Source organism: Pezoporus occidentalis, unplaced genomic scaffold, assembly GCF_034315485.1.
Source record: "Pezoporus occidentalis ecotype Australia unplaced genomic scaffold, CSIRO_AGI_Poc_V1 ctg441, whole genome shotgun sequence".
Classification (NCBI taxonomy): Eukaryota; Metazoa; Chordata; class Aves; order Psittaciformes; family Psittacidae; genus Pezoporus; species Pezoporus occidentalis.
This window is the reverse complement of record NW_026915771.1, coordinates 78,305-101,166: the sequence shown is the minus strand read 5'-3', so window position 1 is coordinate 101,166 and position 22,862 is coordinate 78,305. Positions and strand designations below refer to the sequence as shown.

The 22,862-nt window shown below is 47.7% G+C and overlaps 1 protein-coding gene across 2 annotated transcripts; it reads left to right on the top strand.

Moving 5' to 3' along the window:
- The first annotated feature begins 481 nt into the window (after positions 1-481).
- On the top strand, positions 482-22,815 carry ENOX2 (ecto-NOX disulfide-thiol exchanger 2). Of its 2 annotated transcripts, none has more exons than XM_062634991.1 (15): positions 482-624; positions 4,818-4,961; positions 5,573-5,701; positions 6,618-6,773; positions 8,180-8,386; positions 9,820-10,053; positions 10,861-11,073; positions 12,630-12,736; positions 15,015-15,129; positions 16,140-16,321; positions 17,149-17,256; positions 18,098-18,154; positions 19,337-19,445; positions 20,194-20,279; positions 22,222-22,815. In XM_062634991.1, exons 1-15 carry the CDS (start codon positions 603-605, stop codon positions 22,351-22,353), a joined length of 2,001 nt encoding a protein of 666 aa, XP_062490975.1. In that variant the 5' UTR covers positions 482-602; the 3' UTR covers positions 22,354-22,815. The 2 variants fall into 2 exon arrangements, with proteins under 2 accessions (XP_062490975.1, XP_062490973.1); XM_062634989.1 differs by having other exon boundaries at positions 5,570-5,701.
- The last annotated feature ends 47 nt before the right edge of the window (positions 22,816-22,862 follow it).

The window sequence follows — 22,862 nt, the reverse complement described above, 5'->3', positions numbered from 1 at the left end:
CAGCAATTTGGTAACTCTCCATGGTTTTGCTGCTGGGGCTATGTATTTGGTTTTAGGGCCCAAGAAGAAAGGGACTCTGTCTAAGTGCATTGCTGGAACAATTAACTTCTCTGGCGTTAATATTTCTTGAGTTCAAGCTTCCGGATCCAAAGGGGGTGAGCAGTGTGCCTCTTGCCACTGGGGATTACCAGAACATTACCCTGTGCAGCGCAGCTAATCTCAGGCATGCAAACAGGGTTTATTTAACTGCATGGTGGCACTTGAAAGTGCTGCTGTGTGAAACCCCTTCCGCGGTGAGACGGACGCGCAGCACGCCTCCACCTGCTTTCCACCTCCCCCCCAGCCCAGAATGTGTGACTGGTGCCAGGCCCTGGAGACTGATGGTGACACATGGAGCTGCCGTGTGCCAGCTCCAGTCCCAAGCTGTGCTCTCGGCGCCCAGGGAAGTGCAGGGTCAGTTCATCTCTCATTAGGGCCTGAGCTCCCCTCTGTGCTTGGAGGCTTGTGTGGGAGCTCAACATTGAGCTCCATCCTTTCCACAGATAAGCAAGCTGGGAGCAGCAGAACTGGCTGAAATCCTGGAATATGACCAGCATCTTGCCATGTTTCTCGTGCAGTTTGCAGGTGAAGTTGTGCTTTGTGTGCTTGTCCTGACAGCGTGCTTCCCTCAGTGTCTGGTCAGTGCTGGTAGCACACAGAAGTGTATGGAGTGGACAGAAGTAACTTTCGGAAGTCTGCTGGCCTCCCCAGTGTGCCTAGCCAGCTTTGGGATCAAACTGATGATTGTAGAGCTCTAGCCATGGCACTTAAGCTGAGACTACAGTAGAAAAGAGTGCACAAGTCCAACAGCAGGTTTTGAACCTGGGAATGAATCTGGGAAGGCAAATGTTTGGTGTCAAAATGTAACTTCAGAGCCTTGGCATCTCCTTTCCCTTCCTTGTTTTCTTTCCTCTGTGTTTTCTGATTGCTGCAGATTGTGTGCTTTGGTTTCTTCTAATATGCATTTCTGTAGCACAACAAGTGCTGTGTCATCAGGTGGCAGATTGTATTCTGGGGTCCACTTTATTCTGTGCAGAAAAGGGACCTCTGTTCAGGCTGAGTAACTCTTATGTCATATATTTACCAGTGTTGGCAAAGGTAAATCCATATTTATAGTAAAGCCTGTGTCAGCCCATTTCTGAAGTTCCTCGTGATGGTGGATAAGAGCAGTTTGATGGGTACAGTCTTCACTGGCTTTTTAAGTGTACCATGAAAATGCTTTTGGGTATGTGACAGTGTCAGAGTACCTGTTACTAAGCTTTCTCTTTGAGTTGCAGGGCGGAGGTTTGTATATCTGCTTCTTACTAGCTGAAGGTCAAGAAAGCCACTGGAGCATGAGTGGCAGCGGTGGGAGGTTGCTGTCAGCGTGTGGTGCCTTCAGGGTGAGGTGCTCTGCATCCTGCATAGCGTGAGGCTTGTGCTCAGAGCTCCTGCTCTTGTCCAGTTCAACATTAGTGAACCCAGCAGGGAAGATTTGCAAAGGTCCTGTGGGGAGCTGTTGTCCTGCACGGCCAGGGCCGCCCTGCTCGGGGAGCTCGGTTGTCAGCTCCTGGTGAAGGGTTGACCTGTTAATCAGTGCTTTCCACCTCATATTGACCATTTCTGATGTCGCTTTCACTGGTCACGAAGACAAATGGCCAAGCTCTGTTAGCAGGAACTAGTAGTTGGAAGAGTCCTGCCCAGGGTCTGGCATGGGACCCGGTGAGGGCAGATACTTCCTTTGATTTATGTCTGGAACATTTTGATCTTCCCAGTCTCTCTCAAGGCCCTTTCTAAACGTGTGCTGTGAAAGCTGGAGCTGTATATAGCAGCAGCACAGCCCAGGATCGATGTCCACCAGGGCCAGGCAGAGCTAGGTGGTGGCAGTGCTCTTTAGGACAGTGGGAAGCTGCTGCCTGTGCTGCCATCAGAAATAACTCGGCATCTGCTTCCAGAGGTGAAGACCACCTACAGCAACATGCTGCCATGTGAGAGGACTCGCTGACAGTCATTTGTGCTCAGCCTTAAGCAGCCTTACTTGTTCCTCCTGATCTGTTTTGCTAGGGAGGAATTTTCTGGTACAAACAGATTTTATCTCTTTTTAAATTGATTTTAAAATTTTTTCAGTCCTTGCATTACGGCAGCGCCTGATCTTGGGCTCCTCAAAATTCACCCTTCAGAAAATCGCTAGGGATACACACTGGGTGTGCTTGGAGGTAAAGGACATGCCAGTGCTCCTGCTGTGTATCACTCTAGAAATGCTGACATTGATCGCACACTGAAACCCCTAATTTTTCTCTTCCCTGCTTACATTCCACATAGCACTTCACTGCAAACAGAAATGTGCTGCTTTCTGCCTTTCCTGGCCAGCTCTGTAGAGCCTCAGTAAACCTTGGTAAAACCTTGAGGCTTGCTCCCATGCTGGTCCCTTTCCTGCTGTGCTGACCAGCCCAGCACAGCCAAGGATGCTTTGCTAAGGTCAGCATGAAGGGAAAGGGCTTGTGCTGGTGCCTCAGAGTCGCACTGGCTGATTCTGTTTGCTTTTATCCTGCTCTGTGCCCAGGAGAGATGCTTTTCTGCAGCTTCAGCTTTCTTCTGTGCATGTTCTTTGTATCCAGCATGATGTGGTTGGGGCTGCAGCTGAATGGCAGTTTACTGAAATGGTAGAGGAGGCAGTTGGGTCTGAAGGTGGCTGCTATCATGGCATGTACCAATTGTAGGGTAGAAAACCTGATTCAGTGACCAGCAGCAGCTCCTGGCTTTCTCTGCTCACACGGCCTGGAGCAAAACAAGGCAAAGTGCCTGTGGAAGTTAATCTCGAGCTCCTGGAAGTCCTTGTTGGTCTCACACTGGACTTCACCTGACTTTCCCCAAAACCCATTCCACAAAACTTGTACTTATGTTACTGTCACCTTTAGGCGATTCCTGTGATGTTAGTCCCCCACCTGGGGGAGGAATGACTGCCTGCCCCAGTACATGCTGGGACAAGCTCCTGGAAAACAGTTGTGTGGAAAAGGTCTTAAGTGACTTGACCTGTTCTGGGTCTCCTCTTGTTGATCTGCATGCTGGAAGCAGGGCACACATCGCTGGTCTCTAGCAAGCTGCACTGAGGTGTGTTGGTTAACACCATGTGTGTCACCTACAACTGGAGCAGGGTGTCTGTCCATTTCAGCCTGGCAGCACGAATGTCCAGCTGTATCCCTGCACAGCTGCATCCTTCCCCACACCCAAGCACAGGAAAACACACTCCCAATTTTCATGTTGCCTGTCCCATCAGCTGGATAACAACAGAGGTAAATCTTACAGCTTCTCCTTTTCAGTTGCCCAGTTCCTGTGCTGTGGCCTGTCTATTTTTAACCTGCAGCACTGGAGGTTTGTTCCCCTGGTTGTCACGACCTCGGTGACATTCTGCCTTTGGGGTGTTGCAGCAGCATTGTGGGCATCTTCCAGAGCTGGGCATGACTATTGTTGTTGCCAGCAGAATGCAACTTCTTTTTTGGCGGCTTCTTGCGTTCTCCCCTTTCAGCGACTGAGAGAGGAGGCCCTTCAGGCTCCCTGTGTCCATTCCCTTGTCTATTTACAGCCGTACAAGTTCTTGGAAGTGGAATCCACTGGAATAGAAATCCCAATGCTGCAGTGTCTGGATTCCTCCTGGTTTGGGACAAATACCCTGGGCCATCAGTGCATTGAGATGTTGCCTTTGGTCCTCTAGTTCTAATGTTCCGCCCAGAACACAGGCACACCGTAGCAGAGATGTAGCTGGGTTTATCACTTCATAGAGGATTTGGTTTATGTTTTTTCCCTTGACTGTTGAGGGAATTTGCAGACAAAAAGATAAATACAACTGGATATTTTTGTGTCCCTTCAGTCTCACATCCCTGCGAGTGCCGAGCATGGCAGCAGGTGGAATAATGAACTCAGTGCTCAGTTCAGGGCAGTAAGTTTAGCGCAGAATTGGTCTGTAGTGGATGGAATTCCTTGAATTAGGAAATATATGGGAAGCTACAGAATGATATTTCTTCATTTCTCTTCAGTGCAAGTCTGCATGAGTGGCTTTTCTTACTCTATGCAGTGGTTGGTTGTTTAAGGATGCATTTGCCTTTGCTCTGTTTCATTATACCCCTTGGAGACCCTCAGTCTTGCCCAGCTTTGTGAATTGTTCATCAAAACCTCTTGAGCCCTGTGTAATTGAGTGGGAGAAGACCTAAAGTTTGATGGATGCAATGGACAGGTTTTGCTCTGGTTTTGTTGGGCCTTACAGTTGGGCTTCTATAATACCAGTTTTATTTCCCTTAGAAGTGCTCTCCTGTGGGAGACAGCTGCCTGCCAGACTCCTTGAGTTAAAACTGCAATAACACCTTATGTCTTTGAAGATCATCCAAGATGTGCCTTGGGTTTTGCTAGGAAATAATTTCAAGTGACTTCCCAACTGGTGACAAATGAGGTGGAAATGTTAAGTAACTATTAAAAAGGTATTCCTGGAAGAACTAGAAAAATCATCTGGCCTCTGAGTTTCCAGACCTGACATCCTGCACAGTGCAGGGGAGGTGCCCCCCAGGTTTATGCTGGTGAACAGTTTGACTTGTGTAGGACTGTTGGGATTAATTGTTGTGAGCAATGTTTTAAAGTGGTGTCAGTGTGACATTAGGTGAGGTATAGTTGAGGACAGTAAAAGGGAAGTACAGCTCCCCCTGGGACCTGCAGGGCTGCTTGTGCCTGGGACTGGCACTTCTCTCCTTACTGTGATCCTGAAGCATCGCAAACCTGTGTAAAAAAAGCAGTGTATTTTTCTCTTTCAGGCTTAAACCCTGTGTCCTTTGATGCTGCCAGCAGCAGCAAGGCTCGGCAGCTCGGCAGCGCTGTGCCACCCCTGGGATTGGAAAGCTCAGCTGAGAATGGAAGTGATCTGGGCAAGAAGAGGAAGAGAGCAAATGTTCCTGCGGGTGAGCAGGGGAGTGGGAGTGGGATTGGGGAGTTGGCCATGGAAGCTGAGATTGAGCAGCCACACATCTGTGTAATGTCTGTGGCTCCACCTGGGTTCCCAGATCACTCTGCCAGATTCTGAGCAGGTAGCACTGGTGCTGCTGCTGTCTCTGCTTCATCTCCCCTTGAGCATTGAGGAGAAACACTTTCAGATGGCAGTGGGAGTGCTCTATGCTGGAACAGACTGCCCTCACTGACAAATCCAGTGCAATTATGACAGTTTGTGCTAAATGTTTGTCCTTTGGTCAGAAATCTCTTGTGAGGAATCGAAGCACACCCCTTGCCTTTAATCAGTGTTCCTTTAAAGCCCCCTTAGAGCTTTATTCTAATGGATAGACTGTAATGCAGATGCACTTGGCAGTGTTTTTATAGACACTGCCTCTGTGCAATGTCCTCTGCTCAAGAGGGACAGCACTAGTTTTGGTTTATTCTTTCATTTAGTTCTTTTCTATGTGTCAGGTTCAAACGTGGTTTTGGATGCTGCTAGTGCAGAGCCTGGCTGGGCAGCATGTGCCCTGCAGAGGAGTTAAGAATGCACTAAGCTCTTAATCACTTTTCCTGCTCTCAGCAGATGGTGGCAGAAATCTAAACCTCGACATTCCGATGGGATTGCCAATGTCAGACCCGACCGCCTGGGCCACTGCAATGAACAACCTGGGGATGGCTCCTCTAGGGATGACAGGACAGCCCCTGCTGCCAGGTACAAGGCTCCCCCAGGCTGCACCTGCCTCTCTTCTCAGACATGGCTTTGGGAAGAGCCTATTTCAGTTATTAGGTAAATTCCTAGCATGGACTAACCCCATGAATAGGCAGCAAGGAGCTCTTGCTAAGACCTCCCCCTCACAGCACCAGCGGGCCCTGCTGTCCTTACAGCTCAGCTCCTGACGTTCTCAGACTCATGAGCCGTCTCCACGTGACATCCAGGTGCACTGCTTCCCCTGTGGCTGCCCACAGGTATTGCTTCCCCAGGGTTCACAACTGCTGAACAGATAAAATACCCTCCTCCCACAGCTGTGTTTAGTTTTTATGGCATTGGAGGCAAATGTAAGAGCAAAATCAAGGTAAAATACTATTTAGATGTAGTCAGAGGGCTGACTGAAGCCTAGAAACAAGTCAAGTAGGTTAAGGAAATCAGTGAGGTGTTTCCTTAAATGCTTCTGTGTATTTTACCCAGAATTACTGCATGTTCTTATCTGCTGGAGCTGGTACACTTCTCTGGCTTGCCAGGTGATGCCTTAACCCCATGTCACAAGCTGTCCATGCTGCTGAACCACTTAATGAAACTGGACTGGGTTAAGTTTTACACTGTTTCTGGATTTCTTCATGTGGATAAACCTTTCCGAGAAAGGTTTTGGCAGTAGGAGATGGTGTTTGTGGAGTGGAAAAGGAAATAATTTATTTGAACAGAGAAAATTTATTTGGCTGAGGCAATCAACAAGGAAATAGTGCAAAAAAATTAAGGGCACAAATCTAAAGTTCTTTTGTTTTGATGCTCCCTCTGAGTTGTTTATTCAGTTCATTTTCACTGGGGAGACTTCTCTAATTGCTGTCTGAGGAAAGAGTTGCTGCATGAGTCCAAACCACAACCTGACTCCCTTATTCTCTCCCTCATTTAGATTTTGATCCTGCTCTTGGGATGATGACTGGAATCCCTCCCATCAACCCGATGATGCCAGGCTTGGGGATAGTGCCACCTCCCATCCCTCCAGACATGCCTGCTGTGAAGGAGATCATTCACTGCAAAAGCTGCACTCTCTTCCCGCCTAACCCACGTAATTTTGTCCTGTTTCTATCTGTCTATATAGGAATATGTGTATATATGTTAAAAAGTGCGTGTGAGAGAACAGCTGTGACACTGCTTGGACATAGCTGCTCAGGGTGAGTGGCTGTGAGTAGGTGCTGGCAAGCAGCTGATGGAGCAATAGGAAAAGCCTGTTCTTGTCCCACCCCAAAAAGCAGTAACAATAAATTCTCAAGTATAGAGGAGGCAGAGGTTCCAAACCATGGAAGGCAGGTGTAGGACAGGCTTCTCCCTAAAGGACTTGCAAAGCCCAGCTGTGGCTCTGCAGGAGTCTGTGGGGCTGTGCCAGCTCAGGACAGGCTTGACATTACCAATAGAAACCAAGGACTTGACAGGTTTTTTTTAGCTGCAGTGCTCTCCATGGGAACTAAGACATTTTCCTTACACAGAGAAGCTGTGAGAGGTATTTGTAGCTGTGTCTATGTCTAGTTCCTGAGCAGGTGCCAGCAGATGGCACCCGAGCCTGATGGGCTCCCAGCACTGGGAGTCTGGGCTCCCGGGCCCAGTAATTTAAATAAAGCTCCATCAGTGCCCAGCCTGATGACTTAGCTCTTTGTTCACCATCCCCAGGAGCAGACCTGTCTCGCTGTCCTGGAAACAGTTGACAAGCCAGTTCATGTGCTGAGTTGGGGTGGGGGGGTCTTCCTGCACTTGCCAGGTGGGTACCTGAGCATGGGAATGGGTTTGGTGCTGGAAAACCACTTTTCCAAGTCTCTGCAGTCTCGTGCAGTGTCTTATGCGTGCTGCAGCAATGCAGATGGGTGAGTGTACTTGGCAGGCTGCTTCTGGCAAACTCGACTTAACTGTCAGCCTGCTTTTATGTTCTGTGGTTCATTTTAACCATAAAAGTAAGCGCCAACATTAATTCCTGCTGCACCTCTTGGCTGTACCCATTTCCTTCATCTTTTCCTTTCATAAAATTTGGTTCATGACCTTCCCTTAACGTTAATACTTTTGTCCTTTAGGATCCTCTGTCTATATTTTCTATGTATTCTTTCTGTTAGGACAGTCCTTTAAGCTGTGCTTTCATAGCACCTCCCATGATGAAGTTTTGAGGTCCTGGTGCTGCTCGTGTTCTATGACTGGAGCTCAGGGAGCCCTTGCTTGTGCCAGGGAGAATGTTTGGAGAGCTGCAGTCTCCTGAGCAGTTTGTTTGGAAGCACGCTGGTAAAAGTACTTATTGTCATGCAGCACCTCAGCAGTACTATAGATCTGCTTGCTAAGGTTGTGCGCAGTGGAGCTGGGTGTGTGTTTGAAGGAAATTGGGAAGGTGTGGTTGTGGCTCAACCATACCTGGGGAGATGGCCATGGGAAAGGAATGTGTGTTGACAACCCCACAACTAACCTGCTCTGCTTTCTGTCTCTTGCTCTCCTCAGATCTTCCCCCTCCAGCAACAAGGGAGAGGCCCCCAGGGTGTAAGACGGTGTTTGTTGGAGGGCTGCCAGAGAACAGCACCGAGCAGATCATCATGGAAGTGTTTGAGCAGTGCGGGGAAGTCATCGCCATTCGGAAGAGCAAGAAGAATTTCTGCCACATCCGCTTTGCTGAGGAGTTCATGGTGGACAAGGCTCTTTATCTCTCTGGTAGGTGCATTTCTGTCCTGGATGGCAGGTTACAGTCCTGGGACAGCAGTGTGATCTCTTTCTCATGACAGGCTCTGTTGCAGTTGCGAGGTTTGTCTAATGTGTCAGTTCACCTCTTTTCTGCTGCTCTTGCATTTCTGGTTAAACACATGAAAGGAGCTGCTAATAGGAAAGCTGGCAATGCTTTCTTACCTTGGGCACTGCAAACCCTTGCAAAATACTGGGTACAGTCTGAGGCCATCCCCATCTTTCCTGGATAAATGTCTAGCTAATGCTAAGACAGTATTATTTTCCCTGAAACGCATGGGCTCATTCTGCCTGGGGTTTGTTTCGTGGAGGCAGAGGCTTTGTGGGTGGTGTTCACAGACTGTGGCAGCAGATTTTGCCTTTCCAGCCAAGCCTGCATCTGCTGTGCTGGCCGCATCTGCTGTGCTGGTCGCATCAGCCCTGAGCAGCCCATGCTCCCTGCCTGACCCTTCACCATGCTAGAAAAATACAGCAGTACTTTGTTCCCATGCTGAAATCCCTTCCAAATGGATTCTTTCAGTGTATTAACAAACCCAGGTTCTGTCTCCAAAGCCACACTCTTTCCAGAGAGATGAGATTGTCAAGATAAGGCAGGGGAATGCTCTTTGCTGCTTAAAATAGTGGAAACTTCCCTGTAGCCTGTTTGAGCTGGCTGTAAGTGTTATGTCTCATTCCAGAGACTGTTGAATCGAGTTAGAGTTGCAGTGCCCTGTTAGTAAGAGCTGTATGTCTGTGGTTACGGCTTCTATGTAAATACAGCCTCTTTAGCCTCTCCTTATAGTTTCTCCTGCTGAAAGCATTGGTCATATGCACAGTCATCAGTGTCCTCCACACACAAGTGTTGTTTTTGGGTTTGTTCTTTGTCCAAAGTCTCTCTGGAGCTCAGATTTTCTTCCATAGATCCCATGTGTCCTTTTCTTAACCGCAGAGCAGTCTTCTGGCGTGTCTGATGTGAAACTTCAGAACAGGAGCCCTGCAAACCATGCTGGCCCTCTTTGCTGTGTCTCACCTCTCAGTCTCCCCTTCCCACCTCCAACTTCAGGAGTCTGTGAAAGTGTGGAAGAATCCAAGGCAGTTCTGCCTTCTCCATGTGAAGATCTGGGCTTAGTCCCGAGAGGTCTAGTCTTAGCCTAAAAGCTTACCTGCCATTAAGCAGTTGCTGTTCAAGCCAGAGTACCTGCTAGTGTGGAGAGGAGTGTGCCCATGTAAGGTGTTGCCTTGCACATGCAAAGCACAGGCAAATCCCAAAGTTTCCTTTTCCAGCATCGCTCCAAGTGCACTAAACTCTTCGGGAAACTCCTGTGGTGAGGGGCTTTCTGGCTCTCTAGGAATGGGAGGTGGGTGCTGGTGGGTGGTTGGAGCCTAAGTCACTGATCCTACATGAACCCTGTTGTCACCACTGCCAGGCTATCGCATCAGGCTGGGCTCCAGCACGGACAAGAAGGACACTGGGCGCCTGCACGTGGACTTTGCTCAGGCCCGGGACGACCTGTATGAGTGGGAGTGCAAGCAGCGGATGCTGGCACGCGAGGAGCGGCATCGCAGGCAACTGGAAGAGGAGCGCTTCCGCCCGCCCTCCCCACCGCCCGTTGTGCATTACTCTGACCATGAGTGCAGCGTTGTCGCCGAGAAACTGAAAGGTGAGTGAGTGGTTCTGTGGCCGTGGCCACCGTTGTGCAGGTGCTGGGGCAGGTTTGTGTTCTCCAGTGGCTGTCTTGCTGAACTGAAATGAGCACGGGCACACGGAGCCCTCGGTGATCCTCGCCATCTGTTTCAGAGTTCTTTCTTTCCAAACAACCCTTACTTGAGTGCAGCAGTTTCTTCCAAACCACTTTTGTTCATGTTACAAGGGCTAATGTAAGCCCTAAGACCTTCTTTGAAGACTAAGAGCTGTGTGTGGCCTGGTTATTTTGGAACTGGAGGGTATTTTTTTCATGAAAGAGTACATCTGAATAGACACATGAAATTTTCCAGTAAGTTGGTCCTCCTCTTGTTTCACCTCAACAAATGGTTTCTCTGTCAGCTTGATCTTAGCCTTGCCTTCCTTTGTATAGTCTTATATAATGATAAAATCACAGACTGGTTTGGGTGAGAAGGGACTTTAAAGTTCTTCCAGCTCCAACCCCCTGCCATGGGTAGAGACACCTTCCACTAGAGCAGCGTGCTCCAAGCCCCATCCAACCTGGCCTTGAACACTGTCAGGGAGGGGCAGCCACAGCTTCTCTGGCCACCCTGTACCAGCACCTCAGCACCCTCAAAGGGAAGAGTTTCTGCCTAATGTCTAATCTAAATCTACTGCTGTGCTTAAAGAATTGTGGTTATCCACATGGAGTAAGCTGATATTTGAAAAAGCAGTTCAGCAGTTCAGCAGTGCTAGCAGTTAAAGGATCTGAAAGCTGCCCAGGTGCCCCTGTCCCATGGTGTAAAGGTGTCCCTCTTTGTTGCAGATGACACAAAGTTCTTGGAAGCCATCCAGACCTTGCTGACCTGGATAGAGCGTGGCGAAGTGAACAGGAGGACTGCCAACAACTTCTACTCCATGATCCAGTCGGCCAACAGCCATGTTCGCAGGCTGGTGAATGAGAAAGCAGCTCATGAGAAAGAGATGGAAGAAGCTAAAGAGAAATTCAAACTTGCTCTCTCAGGGATTCTGGTGCAGTGTGAGTAGTGTTTCCACACTGACTCTTGGTTGTCTGTTGTTGTAGAGAAGATGCTTAATCTCTAGAGTCTGGAGAGGCCACACTAAAAGGGCTCCAGAAGAGAAGCAGCATCACTCTGTGCAGCTACAGTTAATTTACCAGCATGTATCAGTAACTTGGCAAAACTCTCTTGTGATTCTTTTTGTTGGAGTAACAGTCCGCATGTGGGGGGAGGAGAGAATGAATTCTTAATTTTTTTTCCTCTTCTAATTATAGTCTGTTAATAGTTCTGTCATCTTTTCAACTTCACTTCAGTGCACAGATAAGGTAAGTCCCTGGTAATCTGGTGCCTCAGCGAAGTGTGCAGGATTTATTCACCAAAGGTAGGATGCAGCAGAGTGTTCCCAAAACCCTGTTCTCAGGTGCAACTGAAAGCCTGTGGCAGAACAACATTTCCAACCTGAGTCTTCCAAATCCCAGTACTTAGTAAACCATGAAGAGACATGGCTATATTTAGTTCCAGGATGGGATTTATAACAGTTCCTCAGACCATTCATTGCCTCTCGCACATCCTTTCCTTAGTAAGTCTGAATAGTTTTTTCAGTCGCTGCCTTCTAGAGCACCTTCTTCCCATTGTACCAAGCCTCCTTGAGCCCCTGGGCTAGATTGTGAGCAATCTTCTAGTTTTCTACTCAGTAATTCTGACTGTTACTTGTTTGACACTTGATTTATTTGAAAACTCTTGAATCCTATTTATGGTAAGAAACATGGGCACACGCTCCAGAGGGAAGCACAGTAAGCACTGCAGAGTAAGTAGCAGTAGACAGCAGCATGCCACTGTGAGCTGTAAAGCACACTCTGATAGCTCAGCCACTCTTAGCTTTAGCTAAGCAGCAAAAAACTGATTTTGTGTTGTAAGAATTACACCTGCTACAACATCACAAGCATAAAAATATATAAATTGGGTAGATTTGGATGTGCTCTCTGCTGTTGGGTGAGCTGTCATCCAAGGAGAGGCACTTTGGATCGCCAAAACCTGCTGCACATTTTCTAGAGAAATAGAAGGAATAAACCTTGGGAGCAAAGAAGGTCGGTGGCTGGTGCCAAAATCCCCTTTCCATAGTGAGCACAGGTGGGATGTGGTGCTCAGGCTGTGGTGCTGCTCTGTGGGGCTGCATCTGCTGGGCAGGGGACCACCTAACGACCCAGCTTTCACAGTCATATTGAACCTCCTGTTGTAGAGAGCCAGTGCTACCCAGGAGCACTGTTACACTCGCAGGCAGTGCTGAGTAGTGTTTTCCAGTGCATTGAGCTCCTACCTGCTTTTCACTGACAGCAGCCTCTTTTCTCAGTAGACCCTTACTCTGTGAGTGTTTGACACTGGCCTGGTGAAGTCCACACTTTTCTTTCCAGGCCCAGAGTCCCCTCCCTGAGCATAGCTTCAGCACAGTACAGTGTTATAAGAGAAGGTTAGCCAAACCACCTGCCTGATTCCACTTTTTTACTCCTTTACTCCTCTTGTTCGCCCTCTCTGGATGATATTCTGGCCTGATTTGACTGCTGATTTGATACTACAGTCGAGCAGATAGTGGCCGTGTACCATTCTGCCTCCAAACAAAAGGCTTGGGACCATTTCACGAAAGCTCAGCGTAAGAACATCAGCGTGTGGTGCAAACAAGCAGAGGTTGGTAATCTTTTCTTGTGTTAGATCCTCCAGCACAGTCTCTTTCTTGTCAGGATATTGATGTTAAGTTTGCACAGTGTTCGTGTGGATAACACCACGTTCATTCACACTGTAAGATGGGAATTGCTCAGTCGACTCTCAGGTTACAGGTAATAAATTTTCTCTTGGTATTTATGTTACTGGTAGCAATACATTGACATCTGTATGTACAGTCATTCATTAGTAATTATTGATCTGTTTGCTTCTGGTTTAAATGTTAAAGCAAGAGGAATTTCTAGAGAGATGTAAACGGATAACAAGAGAAACCTCACAAACCCTGAGCATCATCAGATCTGTTTTACAACATTTTTATTGACAGATGTGGGAGGTGGAAATAATTGCAGCTGGACAGGGAGGAAAACTTGAGGGAGGGATGTTCCTGTGTTTGTGCATTTATCCCATGCAGTGGCACTGCTAGTGGAGTAAAGGATTTAAAGGTGGTGACCCTTCATCCCCCAGCCCCTATGGATACCTGCACTTGGCCTTCTTGAAAAATCTCCTGAGGTTCACATGGCCCCAGTCCTCTAGCCTGGCCAGGTCCCTCTGGCTGGCATCCCTTCCCTCTTTTGGTTCTGTGTTTTTTCCCCAGGTATCAAGGTCCCTATTCCAAACCAGGAAAACAAGTCCATCTCAGCAAAGCCAGAAGCTGACTTTCACCTGTAAGATTATTTCACATCACTGACTGTTTTCCTGGGAAGTTTCCAGCTGCAGTCTCCCTGTGAGACTGCCCTTCTGGGACTTCCTTTCCAAATCCCACCGAGTCAAGACCTTTTGTAGTAGCTAAAGGAGGAGCAAACATTGTGCTTTATACCTGATAAGTCAGGTGTTATTCAACCAGATTATGCCTCTGAGCCCTAGTGTGCTTCTGCTCTTTCCTGCTTGCTGAAATTGGTTACTATGACTGGGGTGGGAGCACGCTCTCCATTTGGAGCTGTCTTTTGTTCCAAGGTAAGTTCTCCCAATGGGAAGAGGCTGTGAGACCGCTGATGAGGCCTCTTCCAGGAGTACTTGCTGCTGGGCTCAGCCTGCTGGCCTCCCCCAGCTTAGGGTCTTCTCTTAAAGGAAGGTGGACCCACAAGATGCATCTCCTTGGTTCATCTTCTGGCATAATGCATTTCAGTGGGTCACCCCATCGGAGGCAAGCCTGGCTCAGGGTGTGGGCATGTGCTGGGGAGGTGTTAGGCAAGGCCAGGGAATTATTTCTCTTGATGGTGACTGCATGTGCTTTTCTCAGGCAGTGCTGGCAAGTCCTGTAGCTGCAGGCGATGTGGTAAGAAGCTGTGGAAGCTTGGACCTGGTGAACCACCAGCCAGTGTATTCGCTTGCTTAGGAAGGGCCTTGCTCAAGTGAGGGTTGATTATTGATGATTGGTTGGTTACTGATGATTAACCATTGTGGGGTTAACTAAAAAGGTTTTATTGATAATTAAATGATGATCAAATGATAATTGATGATTGAAAGATAATTAAATGGCAGTTGAATAGTGATTAAGCAATAATTGGTAATTAAAGTGGTTGGACAGTGGTCAAACACTAGCTACACTTCAATAACTAAGCTATAGCCTGTGTGCATATATGTCATATATAAAAAGATATTGCTAACACATAATACACTTCTGGGTGTAATGTAGAATGTTCCTTGCCTTGTTACAGATATCAGATGCTGGGTTAAGGATCTCTCATCCTTGAGAGGTAACCCTGAGAGGTGTCTGGGCTCAAGGGAGATCAGTGTTGTGCAGAAGAGCTCACTGGGCTGGGGGGCTGCAGATAGTTGCAGTGCCAACTGATGGACCTGTGGTCAAACCCTCTGGTGTGTGTGCAGCTATAGTGGTTTTAGTTTGGTGTATGCGCAGCTCAGGCTGTGCTGTTAGCTCCTGAGAATCATAGGATCAGGGAATGGTTTGTGTTGGAGGGTTGAGTGAGTGTAGAACAGGCGTGTGGACATCGGGCACGGCAGATGTCGGGAGAGGGTTCACTAAGAAACTGCCCTGTGGGCAAGGCTAGCTGCCTGCCTGGGCACAGAGGAAGGGAGGTGGAGAGTCAGTGATACTGGTAGCACTGACTGGCTCTTGCAAGATGTTATCCTTGATCTAATAGTCTGTGCCAATTTCTTTTAATCATTTCCTCTCTTTTGCATTGTGGAGTTGCATTTTGCAGACTTAGATTATCAGCAATTTTTTCTCCAGCCAACCTCTTCCCTGTAATCTGTATTTAAACCCCCTCTGCTCTCTGAATCCTAGGAAATCCGTAATATTCATAATGATGAGCTAATGGGTATTCGAAGAGAGGAGGAAATGGAAATGTCTGACGAAGAAATAGAAGATCCATCAGAGATGAAAGAAACAGAAGAATCGGGTAAAATCACTTTTTAAAGCTCATAAACTAAGTACTTGTCTCTTCAGTGATTTCTTTCAGAAGCCCCTTTCTGAGTGTTTTGTACCCCACAGTTGTCACAGGCAGACCAAATCAGCTGCAGTTGCCTGGAGTTATTTTCTCTCTATTACTTGCTCTGTAGCCAGCACTTGTCATTCCCCCCTGTGATGTGTCAGCTTTTCACATCCATAAAGAGCAGAAGCTCACCCTGGAAACTGCCTTCTTTTGTCCAGATCCATTTTAGGAAGTTAATTCATTTTCCCCTTGGTTTTCTGATGAGGAAAACCAGTTTTTAATCTACTGAGTTTTGCCTGCTGTCCTTTTGAGATGTGCAGCTGGGCAGATTGGTGTCCAACACACATTCCCTGCCAGGGATAATGAGTGAGAACCGTAAGATCAAACCCACCCTCTTCCCATGCAGGATCTTCCCTGTCTCCTGAGTACAGTGTGTGAGTCCCAAGCAAAGGTACCTCCATGTGCTCTGGTCCAAGTCTCAGAGGTCAGTAGCAAGGCTATGGGATGTCAGGTTTTGCCCTTCATGTCATGGGTGTGTTTTGATACCTGCTGAAGATGTCTTTGTAGCCAGAATGTTCTATAATCCCATTCCTGAGTTTATCAAGCCCTCTGAGGACACCAGACTGATGCAGATGTTTGATGCTGTGACTTGATGGAGACATTTTTTTAACTGAAGATGCCAGTGGAGCCTGTCCCAGTGGTTAGGAAACCCATGTCCAGCATGTTTATTTCACCCCAATATGTTCTTTGGCTGCTGTTTTTCTTCTAACTTCAATACTGCATCAGTGCTGAGAGGTACTCTTTGTCCTGAGGAGCTTCTTTTGTAAAGAGATACCACAAACAGTGGCTGGGAGAAATTCATTTTGGTACTTAGGGCTTGTAGCTGGGTACTGGGAGCTACAGGAGTGCTGGCAGAGCACCCAAGGACTTCCTACCCCCACTTCTTTGACCTCTGATCCCACCTGCCTGTTGTCCAGCGCTGGTGTCGCAGGTAGAAGCCCTGAAAGAAGAGAATGACAGCCTACGCTGGCAGTTGGATGCCTACCGCAACGAGGTGGAGCTGCTGAAGCAGGAGCAGGGCAAAGCCAGCAGGGACGAGGACACCACCAAGGAGCAGCAGATGAAGCTTCTCCAGCAGGCTCTGCAGGGGATGCAGAAGGTGGGCCCAGACTGTTCTGTAGCTGTGACCTTGCTCCAAAGATAGAGGGGCTGTGATGTGGACTAGAAACACAAACAAAAGGCATTTTGGTTTTCAGTGAGATCAAAACTGGCAAATGGGGAGCAACTTTGTCATACCCAGTGTTGCTAATAAACCCCAACAACCAAACACTGGGAACAGTGATTGTGTATGAACTCGTAAGTCACATGGAGACAATAATGGATTGTGGATTCCTTGAATTCCTCTTTGCTTGACCACCAGCTGAGTTCTGGGGTGCCAAGTCTTGTGCTTACCCATTCTGTAACTGTATGAGGTCCTGGTTACCAGCATAGTAATGTGGTTCCCATCTCCTTATCTTGTAGCTGTTTTAGAGTATTTCCTTAAACTGCCAGACACCTCTGTATTCACATGGGGGCAGAGATCTAGGAAGGCTCTGAGGTGACTTTTCTATGTCACTTGTTTCTGGGCTGCTCTTTCCCATGTGCTGCCTGTTGGCCTGGCCCTAGAATGACCCAGGCTGGGGGAGCTTTTACATGGGTCAGGGCACAGTGCAGTACACAACACATGCTGTAGTTCAGGGACAGTGAGAGTTTGATGGAATTACTGCCCCATGTTCCCAAATTGTGCTTTTTTTGGATGCTAATAAGCAAAGATGTTTCCAAAGTATGTTGTAGAAAAGGTTTCTTCTAGGTGTATACTTAACCTGTTAGTTGTTCTGAGTATGATCTGCCTGGTCTTCATGGAAAAGCCCTTATTCATTTTATGTTCTTTAAATAGCAGGAGGTGAAAGGCAAGTTAAGAACCGAGTTTATCTTTTTCTTTTCCAGCACCTTTTGAAAATACAAGATGAATACAAGAAGAGAGAAGCTGAGTTAGAAAAAGTGAGAGAAGACAAACTAAAAATAGAGACATTATTGGAAAACCTGAAGGAGCAGGTAGGAGCCATTCCTGTGCTCCTTTCTCCGTAGGAAATGCAGTCTTGGGATTTCATGGTCCATCATGAGTGCAGTGAGGGGCTTCTGTCCTTCAGCACTCTCATAGAGGATGCCTTGCCCAGGCTTAGGAGCTGAAAAAATGCCCTGACGCTTTGGAGGATGTATGTCAGTAGCGTTGCTTTACATTTACACCAGTAACGTTCATGCTTTGGTGCATGAAGCTATCAGCAATCAGATGGTCTCACTGGTGAGACCATCTACATGAGCAACTGTATGAATAAAAGATCAACTTCCATTTTATAATACACAGTGATATTCAGCTGGAATGTGCTTTTCTGCAACCTGAGCTTTAAAAAATCAGAAGAAAAGGTCTCAGTTATCAAACACTGATTTTTAGGTGTGTTTTAGGGACACGATTTGATCTGAGCTCCATCAAACGCTATTGAATTAAAAGTTTGTTTTTGCGAGCTTTACAATATTCTTATGCTTGCTTATTCTTAACATAAATACACAGTTTCTTCTCAGGTATGATCCCCCCGTCTTCTGGTTGTGGACCTGTACACGCATCTAAACTGACCTGGTCCTCTATGACACAGGCACAATTATGTCAGATAGACAAGAAGCATTATGTAGCACTTCTCACCGAGGACCACAGAGCCAAATGCTAGGTCTTGCCTCAGGTTTTCAGACTTTAGCCCCTCCTTTTTGTGCCATGAGTTAGGGAAGGTAAATGTCTAGTAACTAAAATTGGCTTTGTATCCCAGAGATCTTTGGTGCAGGAGCTTCAGTGTCTGATACCAAAGACTATCATCAGTAATGTTTTTTCTTTACTTCTGTGTAGCAAAGCATCGCAGATGAAGAGGACAAGGAGAGAGATGCAACTGATTGTCAAGGGAATGTAAGTCTGAGAGTTTCTTTTCTGGTACTTGGGTCAGAATACCTTACTGAGGAAGTCATGACACCTTATTGTGAAATGAGCAGTGTTCTGCAGTTTGTTGTGAAGTGTGTGTTGTGCATATGGACTGTGTTTATGTACAAGTTGAAATAGTTGAATTACTCAATGCTAACAGCTTCTGACTGAAAGCACAGCAGGTATTTGCAGCACTGTGGTGTAGAAATGGGGTTCCGTGTACAAGATAATTGCACTGTTATTTCAACTAGCCTGCAACAACACCTTTTGGATCTCCAAGTGAGAGCAGGTATTTCCAATGTGACACTCTGAAGCCCCTGTGCCAGCCTGAAGCCAGCTCCATTTCCACATCACAGACTTTCTCCTGTAGAAGCAGATTACAGCCTGCTCAGGCCAGGGATGCACAGCTTCAGTCCTGTACAGTTGAGAATTGCACTGGCATAAGAAGCGAAGCAAACTCAAGGGACTGTTTAATTCTGCCTTTGTTACTGGCCCAAGCTCAGTGTTTTGCTAGTGTCTGGAGGCTGTTTCCAATTATAGCTGTCTGTAGCTCTCAGACCACTGGAATTCTTAATCAAGCTTAGGTATAAAAGGGAGTCCTGCTTCTTCCGTTAGGAAAAAAGGAGTGTTTGCCAGGGCTTTGCATTGCTGCCAGACGGTGTTTGTTGGTAGGATAATAAATGATGTGAAATTCCCTTTCAGCTCAGTACCACAAACTGGAGTCCAGGACAGTCTGATCCTGAGCCCTTGGCAGCCACTGGGCACTTGATATCAATCATATTGCTTCAGTTCAGGCATCTGAAAAATAAACATCTGCTCTGCCTTGGTCACTGCAGGGCTTGCTTTCTAGCCTGTTTTTCTTTTACTGTTTAAAGTAGGGCCCTTCTAGAGGAGACACTATCAGCAAACAGGGCTGATAGTGTGTGTTGTGGCATCTTGCTTAACTTCATGGGCTTTTACTCTTAACTTAGCTTGATTCAGGCAGTTCAGGCAGAGCATGACCATAGCTGTGCTGTGCTGGAAGCGTTTGGCAAAATAAGCAGTCCATACAGCACTGTGGTGAATACAGTAACTCAAACAGGGGAACAAGAACACAGGCTCTGTTGTGGCTGACCAGGCTGCTGGTTAATGTGTAAGTGCCTGCTGAGTGTGGAACGGGGTTCCTTGCAGGAAAGCAGCGCATCCAGGGTTTGTGTGTGCAGCCAGGAAAAGGACTCTCCAGTGGAGAAGACGTTGAGCAACAGCCCTGTGAAATCTGAACGAGAAGTCCTGTTGGTTGGTGAGTTGTGTTGGTGATGATGCTGGAGATCTGAACGGGATGGGACTTACTTCAAGGTGGCCTTGCAGCTCCATCTGGCCACCGCTTGTTCCTGTGGTTATGCCAGGGGAGCTGGGAGTCCTGGAAGCAAAGAAAGCCTCGAGCTTTGGTGGGTCAGGGTTTCACCTTGTGCATTCCTCCCGTGACGATCCTGTGCTGTGCACCTTTCAGTCAAACCCACACAGGTATGAAGTATGTAGTCACTGCTTGTGTGGAGTGACAGCTCAGGTCAGCAGGGACTGGAGTGCAGGTTGCTCTTCTGGGAGGTGTCACTGAAGACAGTAACTTACAGAGGAGGGTCTGTCTCACCACCTCCACAGGGAAGAGCTTCTGCCTAAGGTCTCATCTCAGTCTCCCCTCGGGCAGGTTAAAGCCATTCTCCTTGTCCTGTCCCTACAGGCCCTTGTCCAAAGCCCTTCTCCAGGTTTCCTGTAGCTCCTTTAGGCACTGGAGCTGCTCTAAGGTCTCCCCTTCAGGAGCCTTCTCTTCTCCAGCTGACCCAGCCCAGCTCTCTCAGCCTGGCTCCAGAGCAGAGCTGCTCCAGCCCTTGCAGCATCTCCGTGGCCTCCTCTGGACTCGCTTCAACAGCTCCACATCCCTGTGGTGGTATTGCCCCAGACCTGGGTCAGGACTGCAGGAGGGGTCTCCCTAGAGCAGGCAGAGGGGGAGGATGCCATGAGAATGACATTTGTGGTGTTCCTTTCCCCAGGAATAATTTCAACGTTTCTTCACGTGCACCCGTTTGGAGCAAGCATTGAGTACATCTGCTCCTACCTGCAGCGCCTGGACAGCAAGGTGGGTGTGCTGACACTTCCAGCTCCCCAGCCAGCCTGGGCAGTGTGTCCAGTCCCTGTGGCTGGGAAAGAGTTTCACTCCCTGGGAACGCTGCAGGGTTAGTGAGAACTGGTGTCTGCTAATGGCAGTGACTTGTTACCAGAGGACAGGGGAGGGGGTGAACTTAGAACCCCAGAAGGGTTTGGGTTGGGAAGGACTTCTGAAGATCTAGCCCACCCTTTGCTGTGGGCAGGGACACCTTCCACTGGAGCAGGTTGCTCAAAGCACCCCAGCTTCTGGTTTAGCCCTCACGCAGCTTAGTGTTAACCTCAGTGCGGAGCTGAAGATGGTGTTCTCACTGCAGATGTCCCTGCTCAGAGGAAAGCCCGTTGATGGTAGCTGCATTTTGCAGCAGTGAATTCCGTCTTTAAAATCTCTGTCCAAAATGTCTGTTTATTCTGTGTAAGTTTGCTGCCTTTGTTCCCTTAGCTTTATGACCTCTAAGGAAAAGAGCAAATAACCCGGCTTTGCATAATGTTTATAACATCTGCCATGCCACTGTTTATGTATATCCTCTGTAAACTGAGCAGTCATATTGGTTTTACGTCTCTGAGCAATGTTTTTCCCTATTTCTGCTCCTGTAGCCTTTCACTGGGCCTTGGCTGACTGTTCTGATGCTGTCAGTGCAGTTATTTTTAGGAGGGTGCTGTGCAAGGGCCTTACACTACAGAAGTGGAAGCACTGAACTGAGTCCCTGCTCACGGGGCTCTGTACTAAGTGGAGAGATCAGCTCCTGGGTGCAGGAGTTGAGAAGGGCTATAACAAGCTCATGGATTTTGCCTAGCACAACACAAAGCTGCTGTTCCCTGCAGTATTTCTGTGCATCACTGGCTTCAGGCTCCTTTTCAAAGGAAACAGGGAGGGACTGGGCAAAGGCTTTTGAATGCTTGAGGAAATTGCACCTTGTTCTTCTGAAATACTGTTCTTCAGTTGTCTTCCTTAAAGTTCCCAGCATGGGAATCAGCTCTTGTGCTTGGAATGTCTTCAGCTGCTTTGTTTCTAGCTTGCTGTCTCATTTCCCTGTCCTGGGGAAGCTGGCCTGTGCTTCCCGGCTCCCTCCAGCCCTTCAGAGACATAGTTCCTAATTCATCTCCTTCTACTTCAGAAGTTGTCTGAGGCAAAGAGCTGCTCTTGGTTTAATTTGGGGCTGCTGAAATGCCCTCAAACCCTTCATCTGACTTGTAGCACTTCCTCTTGGGAACCTACCGCTTAGAAAAAGCCCACGGGAAGTTTCTACAATGAGCTTAGCAGCAGGAGCCCTGTGAAAGGCACATCCTTGACCCTCTGCAGTGGCCTTGGCCTGGTTCACTGCTGACCCTTGGCCACACACACTGGTCTGCTGCCTGCTCAGGTCTCTTTGTTCACAAAGTGCAAATCCCATATCCCTGATTTCTGTACCCAGTCACTGAGAGCTCTGTTCTCGAAGCAGATAAAAGTGCTCACTCTTCAGTTACTTAAATACTTGGGAATTTTTAGTCCTTTACCTTGCATTTCACAGTGGAAAGAATTAGGATAGTCCTCTTATAGAATCATAGAATAGTTAGGGTTGGAAAGGGCCTTAAGATCATTCAGTTCCAACCCCCCTGCCATGGGCAGGGACACCTCCCACTAAACCATGCCACTTAAGGCTTTGTCCAACCTGGCCTTGAACACTGCCAGGGATGGAGCATGTTTACCCTTATTTCTAGTGTGTGTTACATCTGCAGCCATCTCACCCTGAAGTGTGGCCGTAGCACAGCTGTCACGCTTATCCCCATTTGATTATCCGCATGAGGATTTGGACAGGATGTCTAGGAAAAGCCTGTAGCAATGTTTGAGCTTGAGTGTCACCACCAGTCATTGCAGGGCTTCCAAAACCAAAAGGATCTTCATTCTTAGTGCCATTTTCCTTCTGATTTCACAGATCTGCACTGCAGAAGTGGAAGTTCTCATGACTCGCCTCCAGAACACGTTCAGGCAGGAGCTGAGTGGTGTTGGAGCCAGCCTGGAGAAAAGGTGGAAGTTTTGTGGCTTTGATGGCTTGAAAATGACTTGAGCTTTGACTTAGTGATGCAACCAACAGTGGGAGACATGTGCCAAGGGATGTCTCTGATCTCTGTTCATGCTGACTCCTGCACACCCGTGGGCTCAGGTGCTGGGAAGTGGAAGTGAAGCTCTAAGTCCAGAGCAGCACTGGAAGAACCTTCAAGTTCTGTAGCCTCTTTGATCAGTTATTTGTTCACAGGCAAGTGCTGTTCAATATATTTGGTGAAAGAAGCTCATGTCTGATGTTCCAAAGCACAACGTGGTGACTGTTCTGTTTTGCCAATGTTGTATGTGTTCTGTGTACCCAAATTTCTCACCCTGTACCTTCTTTTTACTGGGAGGAACAGCCATAGACTGTCCTGAAGCAACAGCAAAGAGGCATTTTCTGGCTTCTAGAACCACCAAAGGAGACAAAAAAAAGGCATTTTTTTAGACATTTCTACGATTAAAACCTGAGGTATGTTTAAACAGATTTAAGTGGCTCCAAGTTCTCTAAGCCAAACAACTGCTTCTTTTTCA